This window comes from Mus caroli, unplaced genomic scaffold (assembly GCF_978045245.1).
Source record: "Mus caroli unplaced genomic scaffold, Mus_caroli_1 scaffold_2, whole genome shotgun sequence".
Lineage (NCBI taxonomy): Eukaryota > Metazoa > Chordata > Mammalia > Rodentia > Muridae > Mus > Mus caroli.
This window is the reverse complement of record NW_028227257.1, coordinates 137,237,623-137,260,751: the sequence shown is the minus strand read 5'-3', so window position 1 is coordinate 137,260,751 and position 23,129 is coordinate 137,237,623. Positions and strand designations below refer to the sequence as shown.

At 37.3% G+C, this 23,129-nt stretch overlaps 1 protein-coding gene across 3 annotated transcripts in view; it reads left to right on the top strand.

The window, feature by feature from the left end:
- The window catches only part of Kynu (kynureninase), a 144,589-nt gene that overhangs the window by 83,398 nt on the left and 38,062 nt on the right, over nucleotides 1-23,129 (top strand). For all 3 annotated transcript variants that reach the window (XM_085834945.1, XM_085834944.1, XM_085834943.1), the window contains 2 exons: nucleotides 928-1,026; nucleotides 2,157-2,230. In XM_085834945.1, the coding sequence (XP_085691071.1) occupies nucleotides 928-1,026; nucleotides 2,157-2,230 (173 nt within the window). The remainder of the gene's footprint in view (nucleotides 1-927; nucleotides 1,027-2,156; nucleotides 2,231-23,129) is intronic.

Below are 23,129 nucleotides of genomic sequence, written 5' to 3'. Positions count from 1 at the left end.
AGAAGGACTAAGTATTAGATTGACTTTGAAGGAAAGAAATTAAGGTAGGCTAAGTAGCTAGGAAGGGAGAGTTGAGATAGAGTTAGGATCTACAGAATTTAGAGATTGTTACATTGATGGAATGTCAAATTTAAGAAGGAAAAGAAATGGGGGCTAAGCATTATAACAAGAAGAAAAGTCATGGGGAGAGAGAGAACATATAAAATGTGACAGCATAGAAGAATAGAGTAGACCAGACTAGACTAGAATGAAATGATTTAGAGTAAACTGGATGGAACAAAATAAACAGCAGTCTAAAAACAGCTGAAAAATGGACAAAAGCACAACCAGCCTGAAACGTGTGCATAAGTGGAAGGTAAAAGACAGAGGATGCACGAGAAAAGGAAGGCTTACGGGGTGATTGTGAGCACAGGTGTGCTGTGTTAAAAGGTAAAGATCTAGAGCCTTCTGTTCCTAGTCAGCACTACATTGTCCTGTATTGCAGAGGGTTGGACAGGGGTCTTTGGCTCTGCAGCCTTGGTGTCTTTGGGACTCTGAATCTATTGGGAACAGGGACCTGCTACTACACTGTTACAATACTCACAAGTAGAATTTCAGCAAACCCCTCTGTCTCCCACAAATGAACTCTGAAGTGAGTGTAATCAAGGCAGTCCAGCTGGGCAGTGCTGACTTTGTTTCTCCTGCTGGACCTGAAGTTTCATCCCTATCTGCATTTTTCCACAAGTGAAAATGTCAACGTAGTGAAGAAGGAAGTAGTTTTGTGAAGATGGCTTTTGTCTAGAGGGCTGCCTAAAGGGTTGAAGGAGTTATGGGTCAAAGGTTGTGATCCGGGGTATCAGAACATGTTACTGTTCAACATATTGCAGTAGGCTTGAGACGTTTGTCCTAATCATTAAACAAATCAAAACCTTGAATGTTCTTCCCTAGGGCTGTTTTGTTGGCTTTGACCTAGCACATGCAGTTGGAAATGTTGAACTCCGCTTACATGACTGGGGTGTTGACTTTGCCTGCTGGTGTTCCTATAAGGTAGGAAATAATATCTGACAGCCTTTATTTCACATTGGTTTTAATCGAGAGATAATGCTTGGTCTACAACTTACATTCTAATTCTGTCAATGCCATGTTTTCTTCTTTAGGAACTAGTGAGGTCATATGATAGAGTAACAAAAAGAATAACTTTTCTATTCCTACAACTGTTGAAAATGTATTCATTAAATGTCTACACTACTATGAAAATAAATTAAATATTGAGAAAGACTCCTTACTTAGAGCATAATTCATATTGATGATGCCTTTAGTTTTTGTGGATATTAAAAGTAAGTTACAATATTTGAACATATATGAATTAGTAATTATTTGGCATAGAGCATTTGAACAAAAGCTTTGAAATCTGTTAGAACTTAGTTTAGCTGCTACATACAAGTGATACTGTGCATTCAATGGACACCTCTGGAGTGTCCTGGAGGAAGGACTTGAAGCAAGAAAACACAGATACATGAAGAACAGCCAAAGCAGAGCTTTGTATTAGAAAAAAGTCAATTTCTAAGGTAAAAAGTATGCAAGAGCAACAAACACTTAGTAGTTCAGATGGCTCTACTCTACAAGGACTGCACCTTTGGGGTCGTTTTTGTTTTGTTTTGTTTTGTTTTGAGCATTACATGTATATCCTATCTGTTAAATGTGTTCTATATAAAACTTCATGCATCACATACACATGTTTTGAGCATTTTATGTCTCCTCCAAGGGGTGTGTGTCAGCATTTTAAGGAGTCTCTGGTCACTTTTAGATGGCAGTCTCTTGCTTCTTCTTTGTACCTGCACTGGTGCTAGACTTAGTTGTCCTACAAATGATCAGGACAGCTAAGTTTTTAATATGTGCAAGGCTCTCCAAAACCTCACTCTGCCCTACTCTCCTACCCAAATAATCTGAATAAAATTTGGTAAAAATAACATAGCCACATATCTTCAACTTAGTAATACTTTTCATTTGGTTTTCTTTTAACAGTAAGACCCAGTATTCTGTTTTTCTCCAGAAGCTTAAATAATCACAAATTTGAAACTGGTCAAAAGTTATGGGTTTATTTTATTAAAATAAAAATAATGTTTATATCTTCCTCATATAGTCAAGTAGAGCCATCGATTTCACTTCTTTTCCAGTATTTAAATTCAGGAGCTGGAGGTCTGGCTGGTGCCTTCGTCCATGAGAAACATGCTCATACGGTCAAGCCTGCGTGAGTAGTGTCTCCAAGCTTTTGTTCTGGTATGAATGAATTGGTGTGTATTCCTAGGATCTTAAACATTCTTACATTGCTCATGAACAGGATCTGGATTAGATTATAATTATTTTACCACTCTATTAACGGTGCTGTGCTTTCTCAGAAATAATTGCTTTCCAAAGACTTCAATTGGCTGAATAAGAAATTTAATCAAAAAAGAAACCTTCAATGCAAAATGAGTTCCTTGCAACCATGGAGAGACAATGGTATAATACAAAAGCCCTCTGGAAATTGATATTTTTAAATGTGCTGCTTAGACTTGCCAATTGCTTTAAGTACAGTCTGTCTCCTGATCCAAACCACAATGTTGTGGTTTGAAAGTCACAGGTTGTGTTTAAGTTCCCCAATTCCAAGGTGTCAGATGAGCCACTGGAACCAGGACCTTTATGAAGTTCCTATTGTTTTTCCCTCTGAGTTCTCCAGCTCATCTTCATAATAAGGGCTCAAGTACAGAAGTAATTGGGATTGATTTTGAAGCACATAAGCTACCCTCCCTTAGCTTTACCACTGTTTTATCTTGTCTATGAAAGAAACTTTGTAGCTCTAAACTATTAAGCCTGTGGGAAGGGATGAGTACATCTCCCTCACATATGTACGTGTGTGTGTGTGTGTGTGTGTGTGTGTGTGTATGTATGTATGTATGTATGTATGTATGTTTGTAACAACAACTAAATGAAAAGTGAAGTCATGGATTTGAAAGAGCTCAAGGAAGGAGGGGTATATGGGAAGGTTTGGATGAAGGAAAGGCAATGAGAAAATGATGTATTATAATATAAAAACATAAAATGAAAATTTAAAAATCTCTGCAAGTAAGAAAGAAAGGAAGGAAGGGAGGTAGATATGGAGGGCGGGATGAAGGAAGGAGAGAAGAAAGTAAAGAAGAAAGCAAAAGAAAAAAGAGGAGGGAGGGAGGAACGGTGGAAAAAATCTGTGAGAATGACAAAGGAGGTGCTAGCTTTGTAGAAGTGGGAACTAGAGAAACAGTTACAAGCTGTCAGTGGACAGCTCAGCTTCATGAAAAGTCCTCTCAAGCAAGTGAGTGGGAAACAAAGTCACTGGACAGCAAGCAGCAGTGACTCTCAGCAATTCCAGCCCCAGATTAGGCTCCTCACCATCAACTCCATCTTCTACACTAGTGATTCTGGCTCCCTTAGACTAAGGGACAGGTGAGGCAGGAAATAGCTGCCATGTTTACTCCTAAAGGTCCTGTTTTGAGGTTTTTAAGTTATTGAAGCTAGCTAAGACTGGGAGTAGGTAGCACCATGGTCCTGCAATCAGTCTTCATGGGGGTGAGAAGAGGCAGCCAGCAGTTCTTTTTCTTGTTGTCTGCTTTCCTACTCCTTTCCCTTCCTCCTTCCACTCCATTTGAAGCCTGGGGATTTGTCACATCTTCGTTTGGATAGCCTTTCTTTCATCTTTGATTCCAGCTAGAGAATAAGGAAAATATCACTGGAAAAAATTTGTACTAGAAAATTTCTTATTCCTCATCAATATAAATGAAAGACAAGCAGACTGTGCCTAATAAAGGCCTAAGTGTATTGTTATTCAAATAGCATCTACCTCTAAAGCTGTCAGTGCCACAAGCTAGCTTGTAAGGGATATCTTCTATCCTGCAAGACTTCATTATACATGAATCCTGAAGAAACTGAACATTGAACAATGCAAAAATGATACTGGCTGCTTCAAACATCTCTTCATATTTTACAATAAGTGAAAACACAAATGCAATACACCAACACATTTCTGCATTTTTTTACTTGACGAAGAAACTTATTGTGTGCCTTTTATTTTTATCTGTTGTGGAGATTAAAAAAAATATATCATTCTGCCTCTGATTTGTGTTTGTTCTGGAATGTGTTCAATGAGGTCGTAGACAGTGCCACTACATGACTCAGGGCCGTTGGTTAGTTTTCTGTATCCCTTAGCCACTGCCTCAATGATTTAACCTTTAAAGAAATTACATCTGAATTACTAGACCTTGGATCACCTCCCATTTCTGCAATTCTCTGCATATTAATCCTAGAAATTTAAGATCATTTTCTGTATGTTACTTAATCATGTCTGAAGTCTCTTCAAGATTTCAGGCTTCTAAAATTAAAAGGTGCTTTTTTTTGGACAATTATTTAGCCAGGCATGTATTTTCCTTTAATATATATTGCTGTCAGTACTTTAAAGAGTTGTCTATATCCCAAATCTTCAGAGAAGAATATATAACACATATTAATAGAAAATGTACATATTTTAAGTCATGTTTTTGGTGTGTGTATGTGTGTGTGTATAGAAATGCGTTAATTATGTGTGTGGTGGTGCTTGCGTGCATATGTATACCTAAGTGTGAAGACTAGATATTGACTTTAGGTCTCTTCTTCTGTGGCTTTCCACCTTATATTTTGAGACAGGGAACCTCTTAGTGAACCTGGAGATCATTGATCTGGTAAGGCTAGGTGGAGAGCAAGTTCCCACAATGCTCTTGTGTCTGCCTTTCAAGTCAAGGATTGTAGCTGTTCACTATCACTGCCAGCTTTTTATATAGGCGCTGGGGATCCAAACACAGGTCCTCATGATTTAAAGCCAGGAAGATGGCTCAGTGGATAAAGCACTTGCCCAAGCATGAAGACCAACATTAGTATTCCCAGGATCCATAAAAATCTAGATGTGGCTGCACACAAGTTATAATATCACCCTGCCTGTAGTGTAGTTATAGGTGCAAACAGAGCATCTCCAGAAGTTCAGAGACCAAACAGTATGCTGGCATATGTCACAGTGAGCACCAAAGCGATACAGGAAGACAGATATCCAAGGTTGTCCTCTGAACTCCCTACATGTGTGCCACAGTGTATGCCCAAACACATGCTTAGAAACGTGCAGACACATACAACACTCACACAAACAGTACACACACATATATATACAACATAAACATAACAAATGTTGTTATCATTTCATCTTGCTTAGTTATAGATAATATACAAGATATTTTTAAACTTGTGTTATGAGTAATTATCTGAGGTATTTCTCATCCTTTGTTATTTAAATCGGAATAGATGATCTGCAGTGTGATATCAAGTTAAAGGGCAATCTGTTTGCATATGGACAGAGGAGAAAGTAATTTATAGATGCTTCAGGCCATGCCAGGAGTTAAGCTCTGACCTGCCAGCAGAGGTGGGCTGCACATGATTTCTCTTGCAGCACACGAGGAACAGGAAAGACTGAGTATGCTTCGTTCTGTGGAATCTGTAAATCACAGTCTGTTGCTGGTGTGCAATGTCAACAATATTTCCGCACGTTCAATGTACTTCCCCTAAAGGAAATAATGTCAGCCTCTGTTGCATACACAAGTTTTCTGAGTAAAAAAATAATTTTATGTATCCCAAGGCACTAAATGTTGCCACTTAGTTTTATTATATGTCACCAATTCATAGAAAGTTACATAAATATATTCAAAACTTTAGGAAGATTAACATTGGGTGACATTTCTAAAACTGTCATTAAGACATTCTCTCATCCTTATTGGATGGGTGCGGAGCTGACTCCCAGTGAACATGTAGCATTTTTTTCCAATTGAAAGTATTTTTCTCAAGCACAAATGGTAACCCCAAAGTTTATGGTTTCTGACCTTCTAGGGCATCAAATCATTTTTGGCTGTCACCAGGTTCAGTGGAAATTTGAAGAATTGACTAAATTTCTATTCTCTAAATTCTCTCTCCCACTGACCTTACTGTGCACTCTTTACATCTCTCATTCTTCCTCCTCTTCCCTTCCTTCCTTCTTCCCTTCCTTCCTTCCCTTCTCTTCCCTCCCCTCCCCTCCTCTCTCCCTTCCCTTCCCTTCCCCTTCCTTCCTTCCTTCCTTCCTTCCTTCCTTCCTTCCTTCCTTCCTTCCTTCCTTCCTCCCTCCCTTGTCCCTCCCTCCCTCCCTCCCTCCCTCCCTCCCTTCCTTCCTTCCTTCCTTCCTTCCTTCCTTCCTTCCTTCCTTCCTTCCTTTCTTCCTTCCTTCCTTTCTTTTTTAGATTTTCAAGGGAGATTGTGTAGTCGAGGCTGGTTTGGAAGTCAGAGTATTCTACCTCAGTCTCCGAACACCTCAGTTATGACAGGTGTGTCAACCATACTGAAAAAGAGGTTCCTTTTTTGATGCTTATTTTGTATTTGTATATGCCATGGTTCAATGTTTTTGAAAGATTATATTTTGATGTACTGCTTTTTAGCTAGTCAGCCTGGCATATGGATGGGCTTAAATCAGGCTTAACCAGCCAAGCTGCATTACAGAAGACTGGCTTTTCCTCCTCTGTTTGTTGTTCATTTCTTCATGTTCTTAAAGCTTCTCTCAATGTGATGTCAGAATGACTGACTCCAGGGCTTCCCATATCTAGGCTTAATTCCCTCCTCCAAACCCAGGATCATGAGTTAATTTGTGTTAGGGACTTAGAGCTATGTAGGCGAGGGGTGTTGTAGACTTGCACAAGAGCCTCATGATCTCTGCTTGTTTGTGATGCGAAGCTTAGTGCTTTGCTGAAAGTTTCACGTTGTGCTCTGCACTGTGTTTTCCTTCTCTGTATATCTGCAAATCAAAGGGCATCCCTGGGAAAATGTTAGAGGAAGATTGAAAATGTCAAAATACGACACTCAACTAGACTGGTTCCATAAACAGTCCTGATGCTCACTCAGTAAAGCTATTTTGACATTTCAAAGGATATTTTCCTGTGAATAACAATTATCATGTAGATATCACATATAAGTTGGATTTCAGGGTATATATCCTAATTCTTTTACCAATTAATAATTGCATTTCCATTGTTAGGTCTCAGGTTTCAGTTGTTTAATTGTGTTTAATAAAACTTCTTATTCCTATACCTTCTCTATCTTTATAGAACTTCAGAGAGAGTTGGCTTTTGTTGTCTCTGTTAAATTATTCATTATCATACGAACAACCTCAACTCAAATGAAGAATATAAAGGCTACATTGACAAAATTGGCAGTAAGCTTTGTTGCTTGAAAAGGCTGACATCTAGTGGTTAAAGATGTTATTTCAAATAAATAAATCATTGTCATTCTTTTAACATAAATAGTTCTGCTATTATAATACAAATATAATTGCTATAAAGTATTCCTCTTTTAATCCCAGTGCTATGTACATTGCAGCAGTCTGATAATGGATGCTTTCAAAGAGATAAAGAACAGAATGTGGGTAGGAGTAAAGATAAGGTAATTTCAGGTGTATGGTGAATTTCATGTAAATTTTAGATGTTCATTATGAATGTGGGAAAACACCCATGCAGAAATGAGTGGTCCATCTGGTGTGGCATAAATCCAGGGAAATGAAGTGCATTCTAGAAAGTTAGTATATAATTTTGGAAAGTTGCTATATAATTTTGGAACGTTTTTGAAGTATTTTCTCTATTAACCTGATTCATCATATCTATACCAAGAATTTTCCTCATTTGTTGCTGTTAGAAGGTGCTTGTTGGATGTTATCTACGGCTGATTACGTAAGATATTTCCAAGTTCTTTTTTGTGGATAAGGAGCCTATCACAAGACAGAGGCAATCTACTCTGCAAAGATCACAGCTCAAGCAATCTTACCTTTTTGTTAATCAAAAGCTTCTCTCCCTGCAATTTTAACCTAGTCCACACTTAAGGATTATAATAGATTATGACTAGCTAAAAAAAATTACATATTGAGAATCCCTCAACAGATATTTATGGTGGACTGCTGCTCAATCTACAACTAACAATCTAACAACTGCCCTAAAATGTGGGACTATATTTTAATTTAAATTCTTTGAGAATTTCAAACGTAAGTTTTGTATTTACATCAGTGTCATCTCTTCCTTTACTTCTCCAGCTCTTCCTGTGTCTCCCTATTTTTTCAAGCTCATGACCTCTTCCTCTGTCATGATTGTTACACATATACATGTATGTTATATGAACCTAACTTGCTGAGTCCATTTAGTGTTGCGCATTTGTATGTGTTTAGGGCTGACCACTCAGGATTGGATAAGCTATCATGGGGTTTATCCCAAGAGAAGATTGATTCTCCCCTCTCTCAACAACCATTAGTTATCTATCATTCCACATCGCATGGGACCTTGTGAGATCTTCCTCCACCACCCTCATGGGCATGTCATTGGGGTTGACATTATGCACATCTTGCTCTGAGGGTGATGTATCAAATTGGGGTTTGGCTCCCCACTCTCTGTTGTTCTTTCCATTTTGATCAATTGTGACTTCCTATAATGATCTATGGCTACTACAAAGAGAAGCTTCTTTTACGAGAGGTGAAGATTTACTCTTTTCTGGAGGTCTAAGGAGGGTAAATATCTAGAATGCCATAAGGAATTATATTGGTTTAGGGCAGTGCGAGTTGCACATTATCCTCTGATTAATGACCTGACTAGCTGCCAGTAGTTGGCTAGGTTTACAGCAGCCATTATGATTTCTCTCCCATCGAGTGGACCTTAAATCTATATAGATGAATGCTGGTTACTCCAAAAATATAAGTATCAATATCATCCAACAGGATATCTTGCTTTTCTGGTCATTGTTGTAGTTCATAGGCTTTATGAATGGGTAGGACTTTTGGTTGCTTTCCCATCTTGGTAGCGTGCATAGCCACTTTAGCTACTATAACAGTCCTCATGTATGGGTTTTCTAGGTCCATTCTAGCTTCAGTCCTTTAAGTACTATGCCTTAAGTGGTTTCTTCAGCAATAGGTCTTACCTTCAAATTCTGGAAAGAAACTTAGGACAGAAGCTGTAGCCAAAATTGTTTGGAAAATCTCTTGAATTCCCCTATCCAAAAACTTGGTCTAACCGCTTCTAAGGGGGAATAACTTCATTTGATATCTGTGTACATATATTATATATGACTTTCTAAGTAAATATAAAATAATATGAAAGTAGTACTTTAAATTTCAAAGGCTTAACAATCACAATATGTGACAAACAGTACTCAAATGACCTTGACTTCGTGTTAGCTTTACAAATGTCAATGATTATATTTCATGTGGTCCAGTATCATGTTTGTCCCTTTGATTTAAGAACTTCAATATGTAAGATGTTTTTTCTGCAGGACTCCTTAAGCTGTAATTCAATATTCAGCCACAACCTGCTTTAATAAAAATGGATATTCTGCTTTGAGAATTGAAATGGATCAGATGTGCAGAAAGATGATTTCTGTTCACAATTTTAATGTTATTCAGTGAGACCATGGTACTCAATGTTGTTGCTGCCTACTTGCAACAGGTTCAGCATATCTTCAGTGCTTCCATTGTGTAAAGTTTTACTTCCATTGGTGATAGTTTGAGGACATTTTAAGTGGCCAAGAATGATGCCTATTGATAATTTTGATAAAAATTCTCTAATTTTTATTCATACAAACACATCTTTTTGGATCCACTTAGAGTCCTTTGATTGAAATTTTAAAATAGAGATGACATAAAGGGCTTTTGTCATAATTATTATTACAAGTAGTGTGCAAGTTAAAAAGATTCTGACTAGCTTTAGTGAGAGGCTAAAACAAATTTCAGATCTCAAACACAGGTTATTGTTGTTTTGCCCCTTATTATTCACATAAAATAATTCTCAGGGAAGTCCAATACAGAAAAAACATGTGCATCAAAATGTCTCACCAAAAGACATTAAAGATCATAAGCTTGTACCATGTTTCTTACAACTAAACAAATGATATTTGTGGAGATAAGCTTATGCAAATTTGTTCTGTGGATTTAATATTTTCCATATCCACATATACCTAGAGGCATGTCCCAAGCTGTATCTACAACGTAAACTTTGTTTTAGTTTCTTAGTGATCTCATCTGTCTCTCCCGCATAATGCCTCCTTGTGTAAATATTCTTAGAACGGAGATTTTATGACTGCAGAGGAAAGTGCTTCTCTAGGAGTAGCTCAGATATGGTAATAATTTTAATCACACATTTGTTTAAGAGAAAAATTTCATTGCTAGTCATTATTGTCATCAAATTTCAAATTGTGAGAGTACCACACTTTTTAAGCATTATCCAGTGTCCAACACAACACAGAGTAACAAAGATTTTCCTATAAGAAAAATCTTAATTGGTCAACCATCCACTTATAAAATTAGTTCCTACTTAAGAAGCCTTCATCAACTAAATTGAAATCCAATTCTATTAATTACTTTGTATAGTCTCATATTATAAATAAGAGTTGATAAACAAGTATAATGGACACTCATTATAAAGTATGATATTTCCAGAGAGTTCACAGTGTAAGTGAAGTTGAAAAACTCTTGATTCATGATAGGCAAGGATATCCCATAGTTAGAATTTTTAGCACGGATAGTTGAAGAAATCTGACAATAATTTTAAATCAAATAGCTGAAATGTTAAAGATTTTAGAGAAAAAGAAACTGTTAAAAACATCTCCAAGGCCGGGCAGTGGTGGTGCACACCTTTAATCCCAGCACTTGGGAGGCAGAGGCAGGTGGATTTCTGATTTCAAGGCCAGCCTGGTCTACAAAGTGAGTTCCAGGACAGCCAGGGCTAAAAAACATCTCCAAGATTTTGTAGAAAAAGTTATACCTTATATGAACAGGATTATATTTTGCAAATGCAAAAATACAAATCCAAAATAAACAATGGATTTATTGTTTCTTCTTTTTGAAAACTGTATCATATGGCTGGAGAAATAACTCTGCAGTGAAAGACCACAGGCTACTGTTTCAGAGGATCAGGGTTCGAATCCTAGCACACACATAGTGCTTCACATTTGTCTTTAACGCGGTCTCTCACCATATTCTGACCCAACGTCACCAGTCATGCATGTGCCAGACAGACTACCTGTATAAAAACCAACTATACATATAAAAATAAATATCAAAATAATCATTTTAAATGTTATTGTTTTATTTTCAAATTTATCAGATTATAAAGTTAAATCTTTTATTATTTCAACCTCACATCATTTTTTACTTATTTATTTTTGCTTTATGTGTACTAGTGTTTGTCTTTGCAGCAGAATGTCTAGTACCAAATGATGGTGTCACAGCACCTGGAACTGGAGCTGTAGATGATTGTAGGCTGCTGTATGGGTGCTGGGAACTGAACATCAGTCCTCTGCAAGATCAGCCAGTACTCATAACTGCTGAGCCATGTTTCTAATATTTTGACTTAATATTTTAAGGCAATGTTTTAATAACTATTTTCTCCATTATAAATAAAATTTATTTCAGAGGACATTTCTCTGTTTTCAAATGATGAGGAATTCTGGTGTAGCCTTACATATGTGTATTGTGAGTGTATAGCCGTGTATAAATATACATTTCCAAAGCAATAATTAAATATGGCAAGGATCACTACACATCGAATCCTTCTGAATATCTGTTTAAGTTCTCCTTGCTTTTTCATGTGGGTTGAATAATAGTGAGTGGATCAAAGTGACACATAAATATGACTTATAAATATTTTCTGCAAAAAGCCTTTTCCCTGTCTTATTAAAAATAGATTTTCCCATATAATATATACTGAATTCAGTTTCTCCTCACTCTACTCCTTAATCTTTCTCAATTCCCACTCCAATCGGGATCTAACCCCTTTCTATGTCTAATTAGAAAACTAACAGTTTCTTAAAGAATACTAATAAAATTAATTAAATTATAATAAAATAAAATGCAATAAGATAAAACCAAAACGAATATTTTAGAAAAGTACTAAAGAAACACACAGAAGGAACAAGTTCCATCCATTTACCTGTGAGTTTCATAATTTCATTTATTTTTCCCAGATGAATAATATTCCATTGCGCACATTGTACCACGTTTTCTTTATCTATTCTTCTATTGAGGGGCATCTGGATTGTTTCCAATTTTTGGCTTTTATAAATAAAGTAGCAATCAACATGGCTGAACACGTGTCTTTGTGTAGCACATAGTATCCTTTGGGTAATATACCCAAGAGTGGTATAGCTGGACTTTAAGGTGATAGATTGTCATCTTCCTCAAAAACTGGCACACTGACTTCAAAAGTCTCTGTGCATTCGCACCAGCAATGGATGAGTGTTTTCTTTTTCTTCTCTTTTTAAAAAATTTATTTGTTTATTCACTTTATATCTCAATGTCAGCCCCCTCCCCCATCTCAATACCCTCTCATACAGATTGTCCCCCAATTCCTTCCTCCTCTTTTCCTTTGAGAAGGTAGAGTCCCCCTCTGGGTATTACATTTATCACTACCTTCCCAGTACTCCCACACTGGCACATAAGCTCACTGCAGGACCGAGCGAATCCTCTCCCACTGAGGCCAGACAAGATAGCCCATTAGAAGAACAGACTCCTCAGGCAGACAGGCAACTGATTCAAGGACAGCTTCTGCTCCACTTGGAAAACCTACCTGAAGACCAAGCTGCACATCTGCTACATATGTGTAGATGGCTTAGGTCAGGCCTGTGCTTGCTCTTTGGTTGGTTGTTTGGTCTCTGGGAGTCCCCAAGGTTAGTTGACTTTGTTAGCCTTCCTGAGGAGTCTCTGTCCTTTTAGGGTCTCTCAATCCTTCCCTCAACTCTTCCCTAAGACTCCCTGAGTTCCATCTAATGTTTGGCTGTGAGTCTCTGCATCTCTTTCCATCAGTTGCTCTCAGAGAATAGTTATGTTAGGTTTCTATTTTCAACCATAACAGAGTATCATTAATAATGTCAGGGATTGGATCTTGCCCATGGGACAAGTCATTGGTTGACTATTCTCTCTGTCTCTCTGCTTTAATTTCGTCCCTGCATATCTTGTAGGCAGGACATTTTTGTGTGTTAGTTGCTGTCTCTATCTCTCCTGGCTACAGGAAGTGGCCACGTCAGGATCCTTCTCTTGCACTGCTAAGAGTCTCAGTTAGAGTAACCCCCATAAACACCCTGGGGCTGATCCCCATCCCATCTCTCTGGCACATCCTAGAGATTGCCTGACCCCACCCCCACCTATTTCTGTTCTCCCCTGCTCTCCCTACCCTTAATCCACCCAACTCTCTACCCCCTCCCCATCCCCTCTCCCACCCAGTTCCTTCCTTCCATCCACCTAGGATAGAATGAGTGTTTTATTTTTCCCACATACTTGCCAGCATAATCTGTCACTTGTTTTACTGATCTTAGCCATTCTGACTGGTGTAAAATGAAATCCAAAGTAGTTTTGATTTGAATTTTCTGAAGACTAAGGATGTTAAAATTTTCTTAAGTGTTTCTCATTTGAACTTCCTCTACTGAAAATTCTCTATTTACGTCCATATTCCACCTATAATTGGATTGTATGGGTTTTTTTTAAATATCTAGTTCTTCTTAACTTCTTTATATATCTTGAATATTAATCCACTATTGCATGTATAGTTGGTGAAAATCTTTTCCCATTCTGATGGCTGTCCACTTATCTAAAAACAGATATTTTTCAGATTAATGAGGTCTCTACTTGTTAACCTTAATGGCTGTCCTAACAGTATTCTCTTCAGAAAGGTATCTCATGTGCCAGTGAGTTCAAAGATATCTCTTCTCCTGGGTTCAGTATATCTGGTTTCATGTTGAGATCTAGAGCCATTTGTAGTTGAGTTTTGTGCAGAATGATAAGTACATATTCGGATTCTATTGCATGCAGCCATCCAGTTTGACCAGTGCCAGTAACTGAAGATGCTATCTTTTTTCCAGTGTTCATTTCTAGCTTCTTTATTTAAAAAAAAAAAAAGTGTGTGCATGTCTGATCTTTGTGTCAATCCAGTGCTGTTTTTATTGTTATAGCTCTGTAGTACAATTTGAAATCAGGGGTGGTGATTTATTGCAGTTATTTATTATTTAGGATTGTTTTTTGTTTTGTTTTTATCTACACTGTTGTTTATTCATTTATTTATTTATTTATTTATTTATTGGTCTGTGTTTCCATATGAAGCTGAAAATTGCCCTTTGAAGATTTATGAAGAATTGTGGTGGATTTTTAATGGGAATTGTATTGATCTGGTGATTGTTGCAGATCCTCTTTTTAAACCTAAAACGTCCTTCCTCTATAGTCTCGGCTGGTGCTGAACCTGTGGTCCTCCGACCTTAACTTCCCAAGTGCTAGTGTTCTAGTTGTGTAATATTTTGAAGAGTTCTCAGGAAAAATAAAAATTCTTTCTGATGGGAATTAAAAAAATGTTACAATTCATTTGGGAAGGTGTCACATAAACAATCATATACATGATTTAAGTGACAGACAATAGTAAGTTATAATCTGTGTCCCAAAGCAACTTGTAATTGTTGGCTGATTTTGTCCCAGAAGTAAAAATGTATGTGACTAACTCAGGGTTTCTTGGTGTAGGCTCAGGCCAGGAGAGGGGGAACTTATAGCTGCAATTTCTCTGTCAAATGGAATGCAATATTAACTAAGTGATTACCTTTATTCTTTTACTTTGAGACCTGAAATTGTTGTATATAAGAGAGATTCACTCCACAAATTCCATCCATATGGAGGTATAAAAAGAAGAAGGAATTGCTTAAATGACATTTCTTAAGGTTATTTCAAGGAATCCCTTTCTTTTTATTCCCTTCCCTGGTACTTTCATGGAAATGTTATTGGCTTAACATTTTAAACCTGCCACAGTATCATCACATTGCCCTTTATCTCAATTCTATAATATTTCATAAATTATAAACAATAGTATAACCAGAATTATTTTAAGCTCTCAGTTCTGAAGCCACAATGAACAAGTTAGTTCCATCTATATTCAAACTTATTCCTCAAGTTGTAACTGTATGAGGTCTGAAAGCAGACAAGTCTCTTTCAGAGAATTTCATTTGCGCAATCATGATACACAGCTTACTCTGTTTTCATTTATAAATTATTAAAACTTAAGATCAGCCATTGTGAAATTAGTGTCCTTATCAGTTGGCAAGGTGTATGTGTCACATGTAGGGGGGAGGGTATGGGGGACTTTTGGGATAGCATTGGAAATGTAATTGAGGAAAAGATGTAATAAATAAAAAAAAAATGTCCTCAAAAAAATAGTACAAATAAATCTTGAGAAAACATAAAAAAAAAGAATATGTGTCTCTGTGTGCTTGTGTGTGTCTGTGTGATTGGGGGGGGGCAGGGGGAGGAAAGGACTGAGTTCACCCAAAAAAGCACTGATCAGTCAGCATCTGGTGATTTCCCCTGTCACTCTTCACCTTACCTTTTATTCTTTTCTTTCCTCCGACTCCTCCAAGTCGCATCCCACCTCATTAACTACCCATATGCTTGATCTCTCTCTCTCTCTCTCTTCCTCCCTCCTCCCTCTCCCCCTCTCTGTTTCAAAAAGAATGCATAAATAAAAACACAAAACTAATAAACCAAAAATAAAAAATAAAAAAATCACAACAGAAAAGAAGTGTACAAAAATAATATAGATTCCAATTTGTGTTGACTATTTCTGGACATGTGGCTTGCATGGGTGTGTGGTTAATATACCTAGTGACACTCCAATGAAGAAAACTGATTTCCCTTTCTCCACATGTATCAAATACAAATAGATTCATAGTTAGGAATAGGAGTTTGTGTCAACATCCCCTTCTCAGTCAGTGCTAACACATACATATATATATGAATGTGTATATACATATATATCCTATTTAGTCCATACATTGCTATTTGTATACATATTTGGCACTGGACAACCAATTGGTATGCAAATGTGAGGAAGACCACTTCTCCCATGAGCCGTTTATTCAGTTACCTATAGTTATTTTGTAGGGTTGAGGCTTGTGGGCTTCCGACTTCGCCATGCCCATTGGCGCTGTCCTTGTTCAGCTCATGTATGGACAGCCATCCTTAGGAGATTTTGTAGCTGTAGCTGCTGACATTACTAGGAGACACAATCTCTCAGCAAACCAATTGATCTGGCTCTTATAATCTTTCCATTCCATTTCCCACAATGTTCCCTAAGCTTTAAGAGTTAGATCAGTCTGTATAGATGTATTGGGTTTGAGGTCCATAATGGTTCATCTCAATTGGTTGTGGTTTTCTGTCGTGGTCTCCGTCTGTGACCAAAAGAGGTTTCCTTGATGAAGGGTGAAATCACACTGATATGTGGCTATGATGACAAATAGATTGTTGTTAGGGATTATGAGAGTTTAGTGGACTAGTGGTTGTACATGCTCCTGAAATGGCCGTGATTTCACTAGCCCTGAGTAGTGACATAGGTTTCCAGTACCAAACACTGTTTTCCACTCACTAACATGTCAGATTTTCTCATGTGTGCTCACATTCTGAACTTAGCTTGTTATTCTTCTGCAGTAAGTACTTGACTCACTTAACCTTCTCTGCAGCCCCACCAGTTTCTATTGTGTGAAATTTTCAAATAACTTTCCCATATGTTAAATTTAAGGTGTTACCATAAAAATAACTTATTTGTACTGAGGTGTGATCACAATTCAAAATAAATTTGGTTAATCATCTTGTTTTCTTTCTACTCAGGAAATAAATAATACCAGCTGTTAAAGGAAGCCAAATAATAATTATCCACATTATAATTTCCTTAAGGCCCTTCTTGCTAACACATCAGCCTTCACTGGTAATCCTGACATAATCATTAATTTGGGAATGATGAAGTCCTTTGAAACTTCAAATTTTATTTTATCTTCTAATACTATAGTCTAGGGTCTCCGAAGGCACATAGGTCAATGAACCTTTCAGACTTAAAGAGTAAAACTTGTCAAAGATCTTCAGCATTCTGTGTTAATTATTTCAAGTTCCGTACAGAAAGTGACCTTTGAAATCTGCAGGGTTTTCTTTCCTTAAAATTTTAGACAGCATTATCTAGAAATTGCATGCATTTTCCAGCTCTGTAGGATTGCCAAAAGAGCTGGGGTAAGAAGTCTGCTGTGAGGATACACACACCTGGTGTGTAGGCAGCTTGGGAAATTGCCTTATCATTCACAGACCCAGAACACCCTGGTAAGCTCAAGATCCTCTGAATATAGTTCTGGCAAGAAATGGCTGACCTGCAAGGTCTAGTTTCCCTTTGCCTGTTTGTTTTGTTAGAAAAAGGAATTTGCTTGGGTGGAAACTATACATTTACCTGCCATTCCTATGACTATAAAGAGATGGTTTGGTTTGCATATCATTTTCTGTTTCAATCAGCTTTGGTTGGTGTCTCAAAAGACTTAAGACGGCAATATAGACAGAAAACAGCATGTGACACATTTTCCTTTTCAAGTAAGAGGTTTGTGGTCCTAGTAAGATTTCATCATAGCTCATTCAATGTGATTGAAAAATTGACTGTAAATTGAGACTTCTTAATTCTGAGTTATTTGAATAAGGGACATTACAGTCTTAAATTCTCCTTCATAATCCAGTGTGCCACCCAAAATTAACGTATGGCTCTTTCTTTCTTTATTCCTGCAATAATAGACAAACCCGAGTTTAACATATGGAGGCATTTATACTCTGCAAATTATTCTGAAGGGGTGTGATTTGCAAAATGCTGACAAATTAAATATGCATTTCCATATGCTTCTAAAAAAGATCAAATATATCTGTGAAAGCTATCTACATAAATCCTTCATGAGTTTGGTTTAACACTGATGCCCAAAATTTGAGTACTTTCTAAAGTCCCGGACTGAGATGTCTTTTTCCTGTTCTTGTACTCAGCACATCAATAAGATTACAAAGGATTACAAAGCAATATTTCAAGATAATGAGATACTTCAAAAAAGCACGTTCAAAAAAAAAAAAGAAATTCAAAGGCTTTTTACAAATAATGTTCTATTTCAGTATTATATTGACTCAGCTCTTAAGAAGAACAATGTAATAATCTAAAACTTCAGTAAATAATAATTTCCATTAAAATTTAATCAATTTAAGAGATATGTTTGTATGAATGTGCTTATCATATTGCTAGCTCATTGACCACATTTGAATAAGTCTTTTACATACTGAGACTTGAAGAAGTAATTGAGCATGTGGTAGACCCAAGCAAATCATCTATATTTATTCATAAAGGGGCAAAGGAGAGGAAGGAGATGAATTGAGCTTAGTACTAACTCATCAAAGTGCTTTGCAGAGAAGTGTTAAACAGCTGATATAGAGCTGAGCACAGAGATAGTGAGGAGGTGAATAATCTCAAACAAAAGAAATTGATGAAGACCTCAAATGCCTTGCCATATCCAGTATGATACCAAGGCTCCTTAGGGAAATGGTTGCTAATACCAGAAGCAGAAACAAAATGTGTAGCCTCAAGCAAGCTATGTGGCATCTTCACAGGAAGAATCTTGTTTGTGTTCAGACTCTCAAACCAGAGTCTGTTTCTGTTACAAAAACAACTCTTTCACTTTTTTGCTAATATGATGATTAGCTCGTGACTGAATTCAGACATTCCTTGCTCTTTCTCTGATTAATTTGTATTTCATTATTTTTTATTGTGTGCTTTACTGTTTCAACCATTGTTCTCCCTTCTCCCATGAAGTGAACTGACCTCTTCATGTGCCTGAACTTCTGTTAATGCTGAGATAACATTTCCTACTTGAAATGTTACAAAAGACTATCTGATTCCTCTGTTTCTCCTTACTCTACCTGTTGCTTTAGTAAAGCAAGGTCTGCTTTGACATTGTGGTCAAAGAACACGACCACATGATGTATATAGCTACCAGAGTAGGCTCAAATGTTACCCAAGAAACTTCACATGCCAGAACACAGAGTTCTAGTATACGCTAACTGAGGATATTTGCATTTGTTCATCCCAAACATTGTCAGGGTAGCTTGCAAGAAACACTGTGACTGACAACACATGACTAGGTCTTAGAGCAGTCAAGAATGATGTTCTAACTATCTAACTATATTGTTCATGAATAGAAGTTATAGTCACTGAACATCAAAAAAGAATATTAATTTATGGTTTTAAATAAATGTCCACTTTAAAAATATTTTTGAAAAAAATAAAAAATAAAAAAATAAAAATATTTTTGTACATCTACTTCGAAACAAAATGTAAGTCATATGGGATGTACCAGCAAATAAGCAATCTTGCTTATATCCATGAAGCTTATGTTTCTGCCAGAGAACAGACTATCCACACAATATAGAGAAATTTCAGGTATGTTAGAAATTAACAAATTTTACAGTGTATGTTAAAAATATAAAAGTGGTTTACGGACACATATTTTGTGGGAACTTTAGTATGTATAGTTTTGAAGAGGCCTTTGTAAAAACCCATCCTGGGGACTAAAGAATACAAGTGAGGATGAAGTTCTTTTGACTTGCAAGCAGAGGAAAAACTTTAACCATGACTATGAGGAAAAGCAAAGATGGTCTTCATAGATAGGATGAGCTGAGAAAAAATGGAAACAATTAGATAAAGGCCACTGGGTTTCTCAGTCCTTTGATCTAAAGATTTAGGTCAGTTGCCAATTGTGGCAGAAAATACTATGTGGTAAAATAATCACCAAGTTGGATTCTTGGGGCTAGGACGAAAGAAGTTAAGTACTGGACTTTAGAAGTTCTTCTGGGAAGCTGCCCCAGTGACCAGCCTGCAGATGGTCATAATTCAAAGAGAAGACTAGTGGAGGAGGTCATGAAGGGTGCCAGGCTTTCAGATCTAAGCTTCCAGGTAGATAGAAGCTTTCATAAATAATTCAAGAATAAAAACATTTTCCACAGGGAAAAAAAAAACAGAACAAATAACAGGTGATTCTGGTGAGCTGCCAAGTGTCTGAAAAACTTGGAGTTCAGGGTTTGGGAGGTTGCATTAGCCTCATCTTGGCTTTTGCAGTAGGATCCAGAACTGTAGTCCAGGTTCAGGGCCTGGGTTAAAGCTTCAGGGCTTGCAACAAAACTGAAGACATGGAGAGTATTCCCATAATTAACCTGGCCTGCCTGATCAAAGACACAAATATTAAGTTCCTGAAAGACATCTATCTGTTCTCTTGGACATTAAAGTGTTCGAGGTTGTTGGCTTACTCTTGGCGGCATCCTTTAAGGAAGAGGGTTTGAAGATCATGCCAATGCAGAAGCAGGCTTAGCTAGCCAGTGGACTTGTTCCCAATGATAATTACAATGGTCATTCATGGGGACTCTCTTTCCTTTTTTGAAATAGCCAACGCACTTTTGCCAATTATTGTCACCTACAACACTCTGAAACCTCTGTCCTTGTCTCCCTGCATTGAATGGCTTTTCTGCCTCTTTCTGTCTCCAGTGAACTCTTCTACTCTGCTTACTCCTGCAGCACATATGAGTGAAGACAGCTGTTACTCTCTATGCTTTGCCATTTTGTGTAGCATCCTCCAGTGTTACCACCAATGACAGTAATTTTTATGTGGCTGAGGCCATTCCATTGTGTATGTATGCTGAAGTCTCTTGGTACATTCATCTGTACATGGGCATCTCAGTTATGTGTATCTTGGTTGTTATGAATTCCCTGCCAATAATGCAGCATTCTCTTTGTATGTAAATATTAGGTCAAGCTGCCAACCATTTTCTTTTTTTTTTAATATATTTTATTATGTATTTTCCTCAATTACATTTCCAATGCTATCCCAAAAGTCCCCCATACCCTCCTCCCTCTCCCCCATTTCCCTACCCACCCATTCCCATTTTTTTTTTTTTTTGGCCCTGGCGTTCCCCTGTACTGGGGCATATAAAGTTTGTGTGTCCAATGGGCCTCTCTTTCCAGAGATGGCCGACTAGGCCATCTTTTGATACATATGTAGCTAGAGTCAAGAGCTCCGGGGTACTGGTTAGTTCATAATGTTGTACCACCTATAGGGTTGCAGTTCTCTTTAGCTCCTTGGTTACTTTCTCCAGCTCCTCCATTGGGAGCCCTGTGATCCATCCACTAGCTGACTGTGAGCATCCACTTCTGTGTTTGCTAGACCCCGGCATAGTCTCACAAGAGACAGCTATATCAGGGTCCTTTCAGCAAAATCTTGCTAGTGTATGCAATGGTGTCAGCGTTTGGAAGCTGATTATGGGATGGATCCCTGGGTATGGCAGTCTCTAGATGGTCCATCCTTTTGTCACAGCTCCAATCTTTGTTTCTGTAACTCCTTCCATGGATGTTTTGTTCCCAATTCTAAGAAGGGGTACAGTGACCCCACTTTGGTCTTCATTCTTCTTGAGTTTCATGTGTTTAGCAGATTGTATTATATATCTTGGGTATCCTAAGTTTTGGGCTAATATCCACTTATGAGTGAGTACATATTGTATGAGTTCCTTTGTGATTGTGTTACCTCACTCAGGATGATGCCCTCCAGGTCCATCCATTTGCCTAGGAATTTCATAAATTCATTCTTTTTAATAGCTGAGTGGTACTCCATTGTGTAAATGTACCACGTTTTCTGTATCCATTCCTCTGTTGAGGGGCATCTGGGTTCTTTCCAGCTTCTGGCTATTATAAATAAGGCTGCTATGAACATAGTGGAGCATGTGTCCTTCTTACCGGTTGGAACTTCTTCTGGATATATGCCCAGGAGAGGTGTTGCTGGATCCTCCGGTAGTTCTATGTCCAATTTTCTAAGGAACCGCCAGACTGATTTCCAGAGTGGTTGTACAAGCTTGCAATCCTACCAACAATGGAGGAGTGTTCCTCTTTCTCCACCTCCTTGCCAGCATCTGCTGTCACCTGAAGTTTTGATCTTAGCCATTCTGACTGGTGTGAGGTGGAATCTCAGGGTTGTTTTGATTTGCATTTCCCTAATGATTAAGGATGTTGAACATTTTTTCAGGTGCTTCTCAGCCATTCGGTATTCCTCAGGTGAGAATTCTTTGTTCAGTTCTGAGCCCCATTTTTTAAAGGGGTTATTTGATTTTCTAGAGTCCACCTTCTTGAGTTCTTTATATATATTGAATATTAGTTCCCTATCTGATTTAGGATAGGTAAAGATCCTTTCCCAATCTGTTGGTGGTCTTTTTGTCTTATTGACGGTGTCTTTTGCCTTGCAGAAGCTTTGCAGTTTCATAAGGTCCCATTTATCAACCATTTTCTACAAATAAAAGAACACATAAAAGGTTTTTCAGTGAATATGTCTCAGATTATTTGATTATACTTCAAACAAAACAGCCTTTGTGAAACTTCTGATTTATGGCAGTGTGGATTATGTATGCATGTATGTATATTAATATATTTGCATTTCAGATACAAAAATAGGACTGAGACATTTTGACATATCTCTAATTGCTTTTACAAATTTTATTTCATTTAAGAATAAACAATTATGGTGTATCACATCGTGGTTTTCTCTTGTTTTTTGTTTTGTTTTTCCAACACTGAACCACTCTTTTCAAGTCAATATATTTTAAAAGTCATGAAATCAGTAAGAAAATGGTATTTAGCTTTAAGTTGTGAGGGGGGAACATGTAAGGAAAAGTTATAGAAACCACAAAACATAAATCTGAATTTATGCTCATAAGATGTAAGGTTAAAAGGCATTATGAATGTAATTTTTCATGATGTTTATTCTTTAGAAAGTTTGGGTTATGACTTTATCATATTTTGGACTTTGTTCCAAGAGCAACTGAGTTTTTATAATAAGCTACAAAATATGCAAATGATTGTTTTGCTTAGTTTCAGGGAGGTTTGGGGGGAAGGAAGATAAGAGGTGTAAAGAATCTTAATTTGGTAAGTTAGATATTGATATTATTTTGTCCAATTTTTGGTCTGAGGATTCTGGCATTAATGTCTCCTTGAAGCGATCAATGATGGGGCTGAAATAATGGCACAGTGGTTTAGAGTGCCTAGTGTACCATTATAAGGGCCATGGTTTGGATTCCAGAATCTGGTATCAAGTCCAGCATCCAGCAAAGACATGATAGAAATAACTCTGCCCTCTGCCGTCCTGTGTGTATACAAATAGTAAGTCCAGGAGTTTTGATTTAATTTGTCATTTCTACCTCCACATTTGAACACTGTTAG